This window comes from Onychostoma macrolepis, chromosome 15, assembly GCF_012432095.1.
Source record: "Onychostoma macrolepis isolate SWU-2019 chromosome 15, ASM1243209v1, whole genome shotgun sequence".
NCBI lineage: Eukaryota > Metazoa > Chordata > Actinopteri > Cypriniformes > Cyprinidae > Onychostoma > Onychostoma macrolepis.
Window position 1 is genome coordinate 1,974,640 of NC_081169.1, and position 16,617 is coordinate 1,991,256.

Consider the following 16,617-nt stretch of genomic DNA (forward strand, 5'->3'; position numbering starts at 1 on the left):
ACCAGACACAGCGGATGGTGAGTATAACACAGATTTATTGATATAAGTAGGCAGATAAGTAATGCAGTCTGTTGATATTGTGAATGTGGGATGATAATGACTGATAAAGGATATTTTGCCAAGGTGGAGATGCCAGGAGCTCGTGATTGACGGGAGATGCACACACCTCGGGGAATGGTGGTTTCTGAGCGGGGAAGACAGGCGAGGACAGACGAATGGAGGTGACGCAGGGAAACACAGACGATCCGGACGAGGAGGTAAGTATAGCGAGGTAAGTCTATCTAGCATTTTACATTTACATTTATGCATTTAGCAGACGCTTTTATCCAAAGCGACTTACATTGCATTCAAGTTACAGTTTTTTTACATTTTATCAGCTCTTGCTTTCCCTGGGAATCGAACCCATGATCTTGGTGTTGCTAGCGCCATGCTCTACTAGTTGAGCTACAGGAAAGCTAGCAGGTAGGGAATGAGTCCACTTCGTGTGATCGAGATCGGATGCTGACTGGAGTGAGGTGTGTGCTTATGTAGTGTGGTTTGGGCTGAGTGTTGATGAGGTGCAGGTGGTTGTGATCAGTATTCAGGTGATTGTGATCTTTGCTTGGGATTGGTGGAGGAGCCTGGCTGATCCGTGACAATGGGGGCAGAAAATTTAAATATTTATACCACTTCAATATATCACTTAATCAATTTCACACAAAGAGTGCCATTTTTCTCCAAAAATTACCATGATTACAAATGTGATATTGAATTTTTACAACAGATCAATAAACAAAAAGTTAATTAAGTTTTAGACACTATATTACCTGTTTTTGCTCAATTTCACCAACAAAAATAATTCCAAACACAGCCACAGCACTGTTTTGCGTCTCTGAGCAACATGACGGTGTTTCGTTCCTGAATGAATCAACTGATTCGGTTCAATCGCAATGACTCACTTATTAACAGTGGTTTGCTGCCACCTATTGGTGGTTTTAATTTCACATTTCGATTTTTTTAAATAATTTCAAATATCAGAATTTAACGTTTTATTTTTAATATATCAAAACATTATTTATGCATTTGTAATTGCAGTTAAATGCATTATGTCTTGCATTAAACAGTGTGTAAATGCATCTAAATTCCACTTCAGATGCAGCTTCTGAGCTGATTTGATTTGCTTTGCTTGGTAACAGCCCAAATGTCTTATTATTCTAATTCACTGATTAAATGTAAGAATTTGACTCAAAAGATAATGGGCAATTGTAGAAAAAATGGCTTTATAAACATAAAAATGCCCATAAAATATAAAAATCAGTTTAAACTTATTGGAAAAGATTTCTGTCACTGTGAATTAAAATAATAATAATAAAATTATATATATATATATATATATATATATATTTATATTTATATTAGACACTTGATTTTACTGAAGGCTACCAGGATAATTATAACTTGAGTTTATTAAATTCATAAACATAAACAAATTATATCTTCTCTATTTCCTGTTTGTAGCGTGGATCATTCATTGCAACATCTGATTCTCATGTTTAAGAATCTTTTATCTTGAAAAATAATTTATCAGGGTTCCCGCGGGTCCTTAAAGAGTCTTAAATTGTACAAGAAAGTCTTAATTATGATTTCAAGATGTCTTAAATTTGGGTACAGACCAGAATTGCGATACAGTTTAATGTGACGATTAAACTTCAAAAGGCTATAAATAAAATATGAGCGCTGCATGTTTCAAAGTCCAGCTGTGCTGCTTTGTGTTCTGCAATACCAGGGAAACAGTTCGAAAGCGCCTCCTGCTGGCAGAGAATGAATGTGCATGTTCAATAAGGCTGTTGTTGTGAGTAGGGTATTCATGCAATACCGGAGGCTGTAGTTTCAGAACCGGATTTCTAGGATCCTATAGTTTTTTTGTTTGTTTGTTTGTTTTTTAATTATTTTATTTATTTTTTGTATGTATGTATTATGTCAGGTCTTCCAGCCAGTTCTATCAAACCTTTACAATTAATCCGGAAAGCGCAGCAAGATTAATTTTTAATGAGCCAAAAAGAATTCTAATTCTATTCTTTAAAAAAAAAAAAAAAAAAACTTGGCCCTTTTAGACTTGCACTCTATTCATTTACTGCTTGTTTTCCAAAAAAAAAATAGTGGTTTAAAATTCAGTTTTCTTGGAAAGACTTGTTTCTGTGTGAGACTTCAGTTAATTAGCCGCAGTGCTTCATGTCTGATGTGCTGTTTGTTTGCATCTGTTTGTTTGATGTTTGAATCAGGTCACCTCTGTTGGAATAGATGGTGCTGTCCCAAAAAAGAACTGCAGCCTCCAGTATTGTAGGAACATTGGGTTGTTTTTGTTCAGACCAATACAAAAATCAACCCATGTTTTTGCCCTGCAAACACACAGAGCTGTAAATGTGAACTGGTGGATCGATAAGGAGATAATTCATTATAAAAATCTAAACAGTAAAATGTGTTTGTATGTTATTTAATTAATATAATAATTTATTGATAATTGTGTAAATTAATATAATAATTAATACTTTTGACTCATCCATTTTCTTAAAAATGGTTTAAAGGCTGAAATGTGAAGTGTATCATTTTATAAAATCTATCTGAACTGTAAATCATGCTTTTTACAGTCATTTTATCATTGCCCTACCCTGCTCATATGGTATTAATTTTATTTGTGCAGGTCTTAAAAAAGGTCTTAAAAAGTCTTAAATTTGAGCTTAAAAATCCTGCAGCAACCCTGTTTATGCTACTACTGCCCACTGACTTGGTTTTAAACCTATATTATTATCCAATTTATGAGCCTTAAAACATCTTAAAATGCACACATGTAGGTCAGGAAAATCTAAATTTTCTCGGGGGAGCATGCCCCCCAACCCTCCTAACAATCTACATTTTGGGACCTCGGTATTTATAAAATCCTGCGTACGGCCCTGTTTTCCTCTATTTCAAATCTTTCTAATTGTCCAGTCATAATAGCAGGTGATTTTAATACAGTTCTCAACCCAGCAATAGATAGATCTAGTTTAAGTAATAAACACATTTGGCAATCTGCAGAAACCATAAAACAGTTCATGAGTGATTTTGGTCTTGGTGATAGCTGGCGATTACAACACCCAAATGCTAAAGAATACTCGTTTTTCTCATCAGTCCATCACTCATATTCCCGCATTGATTTCTTTCTCATCAGTAATTCTATCATATCAAGCATTTCTGAATCAAAGATTCATCCAATTGTCATTAGCGACCATGTTCCAGTAACATTAAAATGGACTGGGAAGTGAACCTCATAAACCAGCTACCAGATGACATTTTAACATATCTCTTCTGAAATACACAGATTTTGACATCTATTTTAAAAGAGAGAGGGCATTCTTTCTAGAACTGAATGACAGCCCTGGATCGTCTTCCTCTCTTCTGTGGGAAACAGAAAAAGCACTACTAAGAGGGAAAATAATCTCATACTCCGTTTACAAAAAAAAGAAGGAAAATGAACAAGAAACAGAATTGGAACAGAAAATCAAACAACTTCAATATAAATAGCCCAACATAATGTAGCAGGGTAGCGTTATCTGTTATTGGCCCGGTTTGATTGGTGGACCAATGAGATGTAAGCAGCCCTACTACTTGAGGACTCTTATTTTGAGGGGTAGCGTGGTGTCTGGTTGATTTTGAGCTCTCCTCTTCCTGGCATTCCCCTTTCCGTTCCTCACTGCGTCAGGTAGGGTAAGACCGAATTGACTATTGCTGTGAATGGAGCGAAGTTAATCCGCGCTATTTATAGTTTGATTTTTAGAGTGGGGCTGGTGGCATTGATATTGCGGCAAGTGTGTGGCGGAGTTCGCTTACAGGTATGTTTCGTGCTCGTATTAAACTTTTCAGTCGCTTGTGCCGGTGGTATTTATTTTGTGTTGCTCTCAGTAATGGTGACACAAGCGGATGCGTGAATGCTGTCTGGTACGTTGAGTCACACTTGTTGGAGTAACCATATAGCTTTGCGCTGGTCTTCGTTCAACCCTAACCGTAAGTACGTTTTGTTTCTCTTTCCTGAAAACGGGACTTAGTAGATTTAGTTTAACATTTGTTTTTGTTAAAGGTAAAAGGGGGAATGAAACATCACCGCCTCTAAGTTGATCTCTTGGTGAAGACCTGTTTCTGTTTTGAAGATACTACCGCTGCTGTTTTGCTTACGGGCATTTTTTGTTTTTGTTTTGAATACGGACCTGTGGTACGGCTTCGCTGTTTGGCGGGTCGTTTGGGCTGATCTCTGTGCCTGTGCCGGGCCATCTATCCGTTTTATTGTGATTTAGTATAATTTTGTTTGCGCATTGCGCTGTGGTTTTTCTTTTTTTTGTACTTTGGGTTTCTTTTATAATAGAGTTAACTTTTATATTGTTTCTCTTTTTTTGTGTTGTGCTATTTGTGGTTGTTTTGCAGCTTCATAACTGTTCCTTTTACATTTCTGTGTATTACGTCATCGTAAAGAATTCACATTTTTTACTTCATTCGTTTTGTACTTCTGGTGTCCTCCAGGCACTGTGACTTGCTCTCACTTAGGAGGCTGGCGCATTGGAGTCCCTACAATTAGTGTCTGTAAATTTAGTCTGATTGTTTTTTATTTTTTATAATACTTTTCTTGTAATTTTTGGTTAATGTTTTTCATTTCTGCCTCCAGGAGCCAGTGAGGACTCTGTGTGGAGCAGGGGAGGCTAGCCGCTTTCCTTCCATGGTGTGTCTCACGGGGTATTTTGTGTGTGTGTGTGTGTTGGTACAATTTGCTTTACTGTGTGTTTTGTGAGGTGTTTGCTGTGGTGTGAATTTAGGTGGGTTTGGATGACCTCCCGAGTTGCAGCCGGCCTGCCCTGTTCCCACTCAGCCTGGCCCTGAAGTTACTTTAATAATCTGGTGGTGTGTTTCTGGAGAGAGAGAATTTTATTGATATTATTATAATAAAGTGTATTTTTGTATTGACACATGTCTCACTAGATCTTATTTCCTTGCCTCCAACTGGTAAAACTTACCTGTGTCTTTTCTGGGAGTATTTCCCTGGCGCTCCACCAGGGTGGCGTAGTCGGATTAAACTAATTGTGATCTTGGGGTCTGTTTGACCTATATGCACTGCCACAATAAGAAACACGAAATAAATTAAAAGAATATAAATTAAAATTAAATACAATAGTCAACAAACATAATCAATTCCTGATTCATAGGCTCAGACAATAATTTCATCATAGTAATAAATCTGGTAAATATTTGGCAAATCAAATCAAACGAAACAAGGAAAAAGCAACAATTTCAGTTATTACAGACCCAGCAGGAAAATCCACCAACTCACCGGAAGAAATTAACCAAATTTTTACAGCAAATTATACTCCTCAGAAAAAGACCCAAATCAAAATGACATCAACTCATTTCTCAACAGTATCAATCTGCCACAACTGAATGAACACCAAAGAAACAGCCTAGAATCACCCATCACACAACCTGAACTTCTTACAGCACTACAACACATGCCTAATAATAAAGCACCAGGTCCTGATGGATTCCCCGCTGAGTTTTACAAGCACTTTTGGTCCACTTTATCACCACTCTTCATCAGAATGTTAAGTGAGTCACAACAAAAATGAAAACTCCTAGCTAATATGAATACAGCCACAATTTCACTTCTTCTCAAACCCAATAAAGATCCAAAATTACCATCAAGCTACCGTCCCATTTCTCTGATCAATGCTGACATTAAAATCATCGCCAAAGTACTATCCCATAGAATAGGAAAGGTCACACCATCTATAATACACCCAGATCAAACTTAGTGTATTATTCTACAATTCAAAAAGCAAAAGCCAGCATAGTCACTCTAGACGCAGAAAAAGCGTTTGGTAGGGTCAACTGGAAATTCCTGTTTTCCACATTAGAGAGGTTTGGTTTTGGGGAGTCATTCATTAATTGGATTAAAATTCTATATACATCACCTTCAGCCACTGTCATCACTAATGGACTAACATCACGTAGCTTCACACTGCACCGCGGGACTAGACAGGGATGCCCGCTCTCTCCCTCATTATTCACCATTTGTATCGAACCGTTAGCAGCAGCCATCCGCCAAAACAGCTACATTAAAGGAGTTCAAACACTAAAAATACAACACAAAATCAGTCTTTATGCAGCAGTGTTAATTTTGGCAGGCATTTTTGATTTAGTCTTAGTCTTTATCATGAGACGAAAATGCTTAATAGTCTTAGTCACATTTTAGTCATTTGAGTCTTTAATAGTTTTAGTCTAGTTTTAGTCTAGTTTTAGTCGACGAAAAATCATTGCATTTTTGTCAACTTTTAGTCATTACTTTTAGTCAAACTGCAGTTACCAACATTTATTTTGGTAGCCATTTTATATGTAGTCTTCAAACAAAAACAGTCATTAATTCATCTCTCTTTAAATCAATTAAGCTTATGAGAAATTTTAATCAAGGATTGAATTTGGAAAAACTGGAATAAATATTCATTTTTTGGTAGAGATACAAATTAAACTCATTTTTCAGATACAGTAGTATACATTTATTTAACATTTTTCGTTGGTTAACATTAATGACACAGATAGGTATTTAATAGGAATGCTGTCCATTTAAAACGGATGCATGTAATACTGACACACATTCAGTTTTCACCCACCTGTTTACGTTCACTTAAGCCATATCCGACTGTATTTACGTGAGATATTCTACTACACAATAGACATTTGGACTGCTGTGTATGTATTTGAGTACCGAGTACCGAGAACTGAAGAAGTGGAGCGTGCGCGCGAGAGAGAGCGCTTCTATCAGCGCGATTCCACCTATCCCGCCTTCACTAACTTGAAGTTAATCGACAACGAATTGTGACTCCCGGGAAAAACGGGACGTCTGGTCACCCTATCGCTAACCCTTCAGGTGCTGAGGCCATTTGGGCTCATGTTCATGCAAACCTGAACTTCAGTTTTTTTCGGTCTGAATCATTTTTGGTCCCACATTTGTATCAATTTTACTGGTAGTCCACTGTATGAAGAATTTTTGGGTATTATAATAATGCTATCCTCACTTACATAAATGAACTATAGTGTCCTGCACCCACTAGCAAAAAAATATCAAACATTATATCTGGTCTCTGTATATTGACTGTATATCCTTCGGTTATCTTAACACTTAATTATGCCTATTAAAATGTATTTTACAAGTTTGTGTTACTTTCACTGTTCATTTTTTATTTTATTTTTTTGCTTTATGGTACATCATCTTTAATTTAATAGCATTAGAGCTGCTCCATTGCAGCGGCTCAGTACTGTAATCACGCGCTTTGCTGTAATAATGCAGGGAACCACTCGTTATAAATCTCCTAACCATGATATTTTCAGAACTAGAAGTCACGTTTTTTTTTTTTTAATCTGAAACGTGCTTCGATTTTATATTTCAAAGCCACTCATATAATGCAGAAACACTCATGAAGCAACCAAAACATGCAAGGCGCGCACGTATTTGTACTGGTGCAGAATGAGAGGGACAAGTACAGTACAGCCTCGTGCATTTCACACAGGCTGCTAGTTTCACTCTCGCCAGAAAGTCTTGTATGCTTAAGGCTGAAAATAAATGATGTTAATAGTGAATGCCCCTAAGTTGTCTTATATTTACGATTTAGTTTTAATTCAAATGATGCGTGCTATGTGAGCGAACATCAATAAAGTTCACACAACAGAAGTGCGCTCTTTCTCTCTCTCTCTTCCTACCGTTAAGTAACTTGTGCATTGTTTTACTTGTTTTTGACATATACGACCGAAGTACACACTTTCCAGTGATGTCTGTGAGAAAGGGATATTCACTCGACGAGCTCACGCATCTGCGCCACCGCGCACTCAATCCACTCAGCGCTTTACTTATCAGCTCGCACACATCAGCTAATACTGAATGTTCAACATTATATTCATTGCATACATATACTTCGTAGACATCCTTAATCTCTAATAACTCCATTCTGCTGTCTCTTGTTCTGTTGTCGGTGTTTCTTTGTCTGAATATGGCACTTATCACATGCTGTGAGGTATCGGTGTTTAGTATCGGGGCATTTTAACGAATACGAGTACATGAGCTCAGTATCGGGCCCTATCGGTGCATCCCTAGTTGATTACTTTAGCTAACAACACAGTTGACTTACGTGCTGCGATTTTCAGTGACGACGTTTTTACAGTCTATGGTTTTAGCGGCAGACACCTGAATATTCATCAAAAAATTAGATTGCGTCCATTTGTATCCTGCAGGCTTTTGTAGGCTTTTAAAGAGTCTCCGGAGTAACGTTAGGAGGGAAAGTTGATGAGATAGTTGTACATATCAGGATACTGCAGGTCAGGAAATCTATCCGTTCATATATTAATACACGTTAAAAGCACCCCGGGGGCATTATAGGGATCTGTTATGTTTAATCTACTAAGTTTTGCTATGTACAGGTCTATGTCTTTTGAATTAAAATGTGCAGCGATCTCTGTTGCCTTGAAACTTATGCTGGTGCCATTCATTTCATATTCGCTCCCGGCTGTTCTTGCCTGCCAGCATGGTGGTGTAAACATAATGGGTCACGTGACTGCTGGAGCTCTATATCTGTTATCAGTCTATTAAGATACCATTTCAGTTGTATACTTCTCCCCCCAACCCTAGACACAATGACATACACACATATACACACGCACGCACGCACACACACACGCATGTTCACAGACATACTGTATGAATGCAAATACAGGAGCTAATCAGAACGGACTTATCAGTATATATGTTTGTTTGTCCAAGTGATTCTATATTTTATATATATATATGTATATTTTATATTATATTTTATTCTATATGTAAATATTGTCACCTTCTTCACTTAGGTTTATTTTTTCTTTCTCTTATATGTTATATGTTTGGTCCATGGGGTTCTGTATTTGGTACATGTAAACATTCTCACATTCTTTACTTGCATAAAAAAGAAAAGAAAAAAAAGAATACACATTTGATCAAACAGCAGTCAGTGAAATTACTCACAGGGCTTTTCTGCAGCTTCTCACAGCTTGAACCAGTCTTGTAAAGCCTGCTCGTGATGAAGTGAACCTCTTTGGGTTGAACTCATCCAGAACCTTCTCTGACATCAGCAGTACTGTGGCCAGCACTGAACACATTGAAGATGAGAGTTTTCTTCCTGGATGTGCATCTGAACTGAGGTATCTCTGGAGTTCCTCATATAATGAACGATCCTTGAGCTCAAGTAAGCAGTAGAATAGGTTGACTGAAGCTTCATCTGAGATATTCTCTTTTTGTCTTTGTTTTAAGTGTGCACTTATTTTTTTGATGCTCTCTGTGGTGTCTTCAGTGTGTGGGATCAGGCCTTGGAGCAGGTTTTGACTGGATTCCAGTGTAATGCCCATCAGAAACCGCAGGAACAGGTCCAGATGTCCTCTCTCACTCTTCCTGGCTTTATCAACAGCCTTCTGCAGTAGCTCCTGTAATGTGATATTTTCTTCGGGCTCATCAAAGAAAAACTGAAGCTCCTGCATGTTCTTGTTCAGGTAACAGAGGAACACATGCACTGCAGCGAGGAACTCTTGAACACTAAGATGCACAAAGCAGAAGACCTTCTTCTCATGAAGTACATATACCTTTTTAAAGATCTCAGCGATCATTCCTGTGAACTCAGTGTCTTTACTCACCTCAATACCACACGCTTTCAGATCTTTCTCATAGAACACAACGTGTTCCTGCTTCAGCTGTTCAAACGCTAGCTTGGCTAAATTTGAAATCATTGTTCTGTTTAATTGTAAGTGCTCTGTATATTCTCTCTTTTTTTGTTCATCATACTTCTGATTCTTCATGTTCATCTGTATCAGCAGGAAGTGGATGTACATTTCAGTGAGTGTTGTGCTGATGTTCTCTTCACTGTTGTTGATGAGAAGATCCTGAAGTACTGTGGCTGTGATCCAGCAGAACACAGGAATGTGGCACATGATGTAGAGACTACGAGACGTCTTAATGTGTGAGATGATTCTGGAGGCCAGAGTCTTATCTGTGATTCTCTTTCTGAAGTACTCCTCCTTCTGTGGGTCAGTGAATCCTCGCACCTCAGTGAACAAACCCACATACCGAGGAGGGATCTGATTGGCTGCTGCTGGCCGTGAGGTCACCCAGACCAGAGCTGATGGAAGCAGAGTCCCTTTGACCAGACCGGTGAACAGCATATCTACAGATGATTTATTCTCAACAATGGCTCCTCGTGATGTTGTAGAATTAAAATTCAAAGCCAGACGACTCTCATCAAGTCCATCAAATATAAACACTAGTCTGCATTCCTTATATAACTTTGTTTTCTCCAGGCCCTCCAGTTCAGGATGAAATTTCTGCAGAAACTCATGGAGATTGATCTCTCTGTCTTTAATGCAGTTAATCTCTCTGAATGGAAGCAGGAACACACAGTGTATGTCCTGATTGGCTTTTTCTTCTGCCCAGTCCAGGATGAACTTGTGCACAGAGACAGTTTTTCCAATGCCAGCGACTCCCTTGGTCAGAACAATCTTCTTCTCATTGTTTTTCCTTAATAATGTAAATATATCATTGCATTTGATTGGTTTGTCCTGTGTTTGTTTGTTCTTGAAAGCATCATCAATCTTCAGAATCTCATGTTCCTGATGAACCTCCTTCATATCTCCCTCTGTGATGAAGAGCTCTGTGTAAACAGCCTGGAGATCTGCTGCTTCTTTGCCCTCAAAAATAAGTTTTGCTTTGTCCTTCATGTTGGATTTGTGAGTTTTCAAAAAATCCTTTAGAATCAAATCTGCTGTTATAAAAGATTATTAAGTTAATAAAACATAGGGGGGAAAAGCAAAAACAGATTTCTTTTTTTTTTTAAAGAAACAAAGCTTTTACATCAGCATGATCTCTTCAGAATTCATTTAACATACTGTAATTAAACAACTTTTGAAAGTAACACCACAGACATTAAATATACAAAGATGATGTACAGTACATATAATACTTGAATGGGAGAAAGTGCAAGGCACAATATTGTGGAACAGTCCCGCTTCTAAATAAAAGAGCCAGTTGTTAATTGGTCATTGCATCACTGTAGCTGCACTTATAAGCTTCAGTTGCTATAGAAACAGTCAGTATCCTGAGATGTGCTCTTAGGACCGTGTATATGCAATGACTGGTCTAGCCTGAGAAATAAGACTTTTAACACTATTTGAGCACAAAGAACAAATCTTATGAGACACTTGTTGTGAGATTTCATTGTTAATGTCAAATTTCATCTTATGCTTAGTGAACAGCTTTCAGAATTCAGTGTTCCCCATTCAAAGAGATGAGAGCTGTACTTTCATGACTGGAATAGCTGAACGAGAGGCGTTTCAAAGATGGCCGCCGAGGGAAATAACTTGACTTAAAGGGAATTGGTAATACATTCCTGAGGTTTTCGATTCACAAACTTTTTCATAAATATATTACTCTGGTGGATTTAAGCTTTCAAATCAAGTCATCCAGGTATATTTAACTCTTTTCAATGTGTAATTTGTAAACTCAGTACAGAGGACAGTGCTTCAGGAACAGCTGGCAGTGAACGCACTGTTTCTGTGTATATAAGGTATACTGGCGCGGTCAGTGCTGGTCACATACGGTGGTTGGCTGAAGTTTCTGGCTGTTGAGGAGGTCAATCTGGTTATATCTGGTGATAAAGTACATCACTCCTCACATTTCACCTCTAATTTCAGTTCTAATATTAATAATGCTCCCAAACCTAATCTGCCCAACATTATGAACAACACCATTGCATGGCAGTGTTTGGGTCACTGCCACTGATATTCTTACTCTAACTGTGATTTATACAGTGAAAATTGTGAAAAAGAAGTTTTGAATACGACTGATAAGACCTTGTTTTTCAGTGTGTTTCTCTGCCATCTCTGAGAGTTTTTGTGGCTCTGTGAGAAGAGAGAAAAATAACAGTGAGTAGAAAAGTTAAAAAGAACTAAAGTGTGTGACAAAACATACAGATACATGAAAGAAAATACTGTAAAGCATATCTGCCTATGAACAACATTATCATAAATGAACTGAGATATTTAGAGGTGTCTCACACAGTCCTCCCTGTTATTCTCCTCCTGAGTGTATCATGAGTCACCATTCACTTCCCTTATGTTCAGTCACCATAGAGAACGTGTGAGTGAAGAAATGTCACACAGCCTCCTTTGTATTTTTATAAGGAGTAATTTTTCAAGTGATGCGTGTTTCTTGTCTTTTTTTCCTACCTGCTGCATTATCATTTTTCTTTGTTCAAGGATATATTAAAGGACTATTTGCCGCCTTCTTTGTGTGTGAGTTTATCTTAGACACCCGTTTCAAGACACTAACAAGTAAGAGAAATCAAGTATGTTCTTCCCTCAATTTAGACGAGTTGATACGTACCTCTCCCGTCTCAGTGCATGCACTTAATCACTCTAGCGCACGGCGCAACTATGTTAGCGTTTAGCTTAGCACCATTCATTCCTTAGGATCCAAACAGGGCTGAATTTAGAAACTACCAAACACTTCCATGTTTTCCCTATTTAAAGACGGTTACATGAGTAGTTACACGAGTAAGTATGGTGACACAAAATAAAACGTGGTGATTTTCTAAGCGGATAAAAAATTATAACTATAATGTATGGCAGAAGAGCACGTAGCAGTGGGAGAGGTACGTATCAACTCGTCTAAGTTGAGGGAAGAACATATTAGAATATGGAAAAACGGTGGCGTTTTCCTTTAACAGGAACAGGGGTCACAAACACTCAGCATTATTTCACTGACTGCTAATAAGCAGCGTGTCTCAGTCAGCAGTTATAGTGACAGTACCGTGTCCTGCAGTGCTGTAGTTGAAGGTCACTGATGTGATGGTGTTTCCAGTGAGTACAGGAGCATTTACAGTTGCTCCCATCTGAGCGTTCAGATCAACACTGACTCCAGTCTGAACACCACTGCTCTTCAGGACTGGAATACAGACAGAGACATTCACTACATTTCCTGAATGACAATTACCAGGAGAAAAAAATATACTTGAATGCACTAAAAGTACTTGAATACCAGCAAGTACATTTGTAGTACACTCTTATTTTTTGTGCTAAATAAAATGGTAAAAGTTATACACTATAAGTACACTAATTAAAAGTATATTTCTACTTCAGTAGTACTTCAGTTCAATTGCAAAAGTATACTAAATAACACTGAGATTTAAATGGATTTTTAGTGCATTGAAATAAAGTATACTACTGCAAAAATATACAGAGGACTTTTATTAGTGTATTTCTTAAAAGTGTGCTTTGAATGATTTAAAAATGAGTTCAATGTTAGTACACTTTTATATAGTTATCCTAAGTTTAAATTAAATTGATTTTATTTAAAATATATTGGTAATTTAATAGTTATGAGTACATTTTCCCAACTGTGCTACTTAAGTACACTTAATATAAATAAACTAATTATCATTAACACTTAAACTGATTTTAAGTGTAGTCAGATAAAGTGTTTTATAATTGCATTGCTTAATAGTGTACTGCAATCACTTTACATACAATTTTAGTGGACATACATACATACACACACACACACACACACACACACACACACACATACATACACACACACACACACACACATATACATACACTTATACATACACTATCACGAAGTTCTATTTGGATTTTCATGAAAAATACAGTAGAAATGCATTAATTAATTTATGTAAAAAAAAAGTACTATCAATGACAGTAATAGTGTACTTGATTGTACTATTTAAAGACACTATAAACATGTAGTTAAGAATGTTAATATCATTACAATACATTTGAAATTAAATGATTTAATCTATTAAAATATGTGGGCAATACATATATATATACATTTTGTATATATATTCATTATATATTAATCGTATATTTTAAATAATTAATAAGTGTATTTTCTATGTTTGATAAGTATATTTAAACGTGTATGAAAGATGGTTTCAAATGTACTCAAGTGGTAACTAAATACTTTTTTTTTTACAGAGAAAGTATGTTAAAAGCACATTTTAGTTCATATTCATGGTGTCCCAAAATAGCACAGTTGAGTACACTTAGACGTTCTTCAGATTATCTTAAGAAGTACTAAAGAATAATTTTTTGTATAGTAAGCACAAAATTAGTGCGCAAAAATAGAGCACTTTAAGTACATTACGGTAGTAAGTGTACTAAGTGCACTTAAATAAAGTGTATTTTACTGCTCCTAGGGATTTTAACATTACTGTTATTCTGTTCTTCATTACCTTGCTTGTGTTTCAGCTTTTTTTCTTCCGGCTCATCAAGTGTGTCACGATGCTCATCAACAGATGCCATCGTCCTTCACTGACTCACTGCTGTTGGACAGAAGAAAAAGGGTTTTAAAGCTCATTAGACATTAGACACTTTCCAGAAACAGTGTTGCCAGATTGTATGGACGATTTCCAGCCCAAAAGCTCACAAAACCCCGCCCAAAAACCACCCAAAACTTTAATTATCAAAATAATGTGATAGAATGTAAATCAAGGTTGATAAGAGCCATTTTTAACTCCTTATAACGAAATAATGATGACAAAATAATATAAATATAATGCTAGATAAATTTCCCATGGATCAAATCGGGGAAAATACATTACAGAGAACTACCAAATATGATTCAAATATGCAAGCAAGACACTGACAAAACGGCAATCAAGAAATTAACCGATACCCTCGAAAAACACAAGCATCATTTTCAATGTCAACAGTCAGAATTTAAATGCAAAAAAGTGCCCAATAGTGATCAGAATAAGCAACGTAATTATAGGTATTTCACACTGGTTCATGCACACACCATGACAGTCAAAACTGTGTCATTCTGTTTGATAATCCGACAATAAAAAATAATAATAATAACAACAACTTTGCGTCGCTCTATAATGTCACACAGAACTAATCTTTCGTGAAGTTCATACATAATATAGAACTTCGCACAGTCAAAACTAACAAGTCCAGCATCTTTAAAGGATATACCAATCTGGACTGTTTAAATTAAAGACAGGGTCGTATAGAATAGATTTTGATTAAATAATTTCATGCTCTGAAATCAGATTGACTTTTGCTCCCGTGTCTAGCTTGAGTGACACAATTACTCCATTTATTTCCAGAGCAGTCATCCACTTGTCCTGTGCAACACTATTCACATCCGTCTGCTCTGTTCTTTCCTGACTGGAATCAGCCTGCTCCACCATTCCAACAAAGATTAATAAAATCAGACAGTAATAATGTGATGTGCGATTTGACATTATCAAGTATAGCAAAAACCAAACACATCTACAGAGCGCACGCATACATTACGTGATGAAGGCTAGTAGATTGAACAGCGTGCGTGCGCATTTACAGTGTGTTCTTTCACTGCATGATTCAGTCTATTAAAATCCATTTTGGAATAATCTTAAAATTCAAGATATGGAGGCAGAAAATGTGTACATTTACATAATTTTATATAGTTAATCAATATCACATGAAAACTGCTGTTTTTTTTTCTCCAAAAATCAGCATGATTTCACATGTGTTGATTTTATTTAACAGCTCAATAAACAATAAGTTAATTAAGAGACTTAAGTTTTAGACACCATATTGCCTGTTTTTGCTCTATTTCGCCAACAAAAATAATCGCAAACACAGCCACAGCACTGTTTTGCGTCTCTGAGCAACATGACGGTGATTCGTTCCTCAATGAATCAACTGTTTAAATGATTTGGTTCAATCGCAATGACTCACTTATTACTGCTGGCGGTTTTAATTTCACATTTCGACTTTCTTGAAAGTTTTAAATCATTTCAAATATCAATATATCAAGACATTATTTATGCATTTGTAATTGCATGTTAAATGCATTCATGTCCTGCATTAAACAGTGTGTAAATACATCTTAATGCCACTTCAGATGACTCTTGTGTTGATTTAATTTGCTTGGTATCAGCCCAAATGTCTTGTTCTTATTCTAAACTGATTACATGTAAGAATTTGACTCAAAAGATAATGGACACTTTTAGAAAAAATGGCTTTATATAAAGGTAAAAATGCCCATAAAATGTAAAAATCAGTTTAAATTTATTGGAAAAGACTAATTTCTATCAGTGTGAATAAAATAATAATAATAATAATAATAATATTAATGTTTAATCATTTTAGACACCTGTTTTTACTGAAGGCTACCAGGATAATTATAAATTTTCCTAAATTCATAAACAAACTATATCTTCTCTATTTCCAGTTTGTGGCGTGGATCATTCATTGCAACATTTAATCTGATTCTCATGTTTAAGAATCTGCTGAAAAATAATTTATGCTACTACTGCCCACTGACTTGGTTTTAAACCTATATTTACCTAACCCTAACCAATTTATGAGTCTTAAAACATCTTAAAATGCACACATGTAGGTCAGGAAAATCAAAATTTTCTTGGGGGAGCATGCCCCCCAACCCTCCTAACAATCTACATTTTGGGACCTCTGTATTTATAAAATCCTGCGTAGGGCCCTGGGTAACACTATATAATAATTTTCATTAATAAATCATTA

At 36.4% G+C, this 16,617-nt stretch overlaps 1 protein-coding gene and 1 long non-coding RNA gene across 6 annotated transcripts in view; one reads left to right on the plus strand and one right to left on the minus strand.

Moving 5' to 3' along the window:
- The window catches only part of LOC131520420 (NACHT, LRR and PYD domains-containing protein 12-like), a 54,410-nt gene that overhangs the window by 36,997 nt on the left and 796 nt on the right, over positions 1–16,617 (minus strand). For 4 of the 5 annotated variants that reach the window (XR_009266054.1, XM_058744645.1, XM_058744647.1 and 1 more), the window contains exons 2-5: positions 14,319–14,408; positions 12,872–13,006; positions 11,914–11,961; positions 9,044–10,826 (exon numbers count right to left, since the gene is read on the minus strand). Coding sequence is in view for 4 of the 5 variants with exons in the window: in XM_058744645.1 (XP_058600628.1) it covers positions 9,044–10,826; positions 11,914–11,961; positions 12,872–13,006; positions 14,319–14,388 (2,036 nt within the window). In the remaining variant the exon portion in view is untranslated. The remainder of the gene's footprint in view (positions 1–9,043; positions 10,827–11,913; positions 11,962–12,871; positions 13,007–14,318; positions 14,409–16,617) is intronic. The other variant, XM_058744648.1, reaches the window with a different exon arrangement.
- On the plus strand, positions 8–5,025 carry LOC131520421 (uncharacterized). Its single transcript, XR_009266055.1, has 4 exons — positions 8–3,718; positions 3,782–3,848; positions 3,919–4,020; positions 4,094–5,025. It is a non-coding gene; the product is annotated as an uncharacterized LOC131520421 (long non-coding RNA).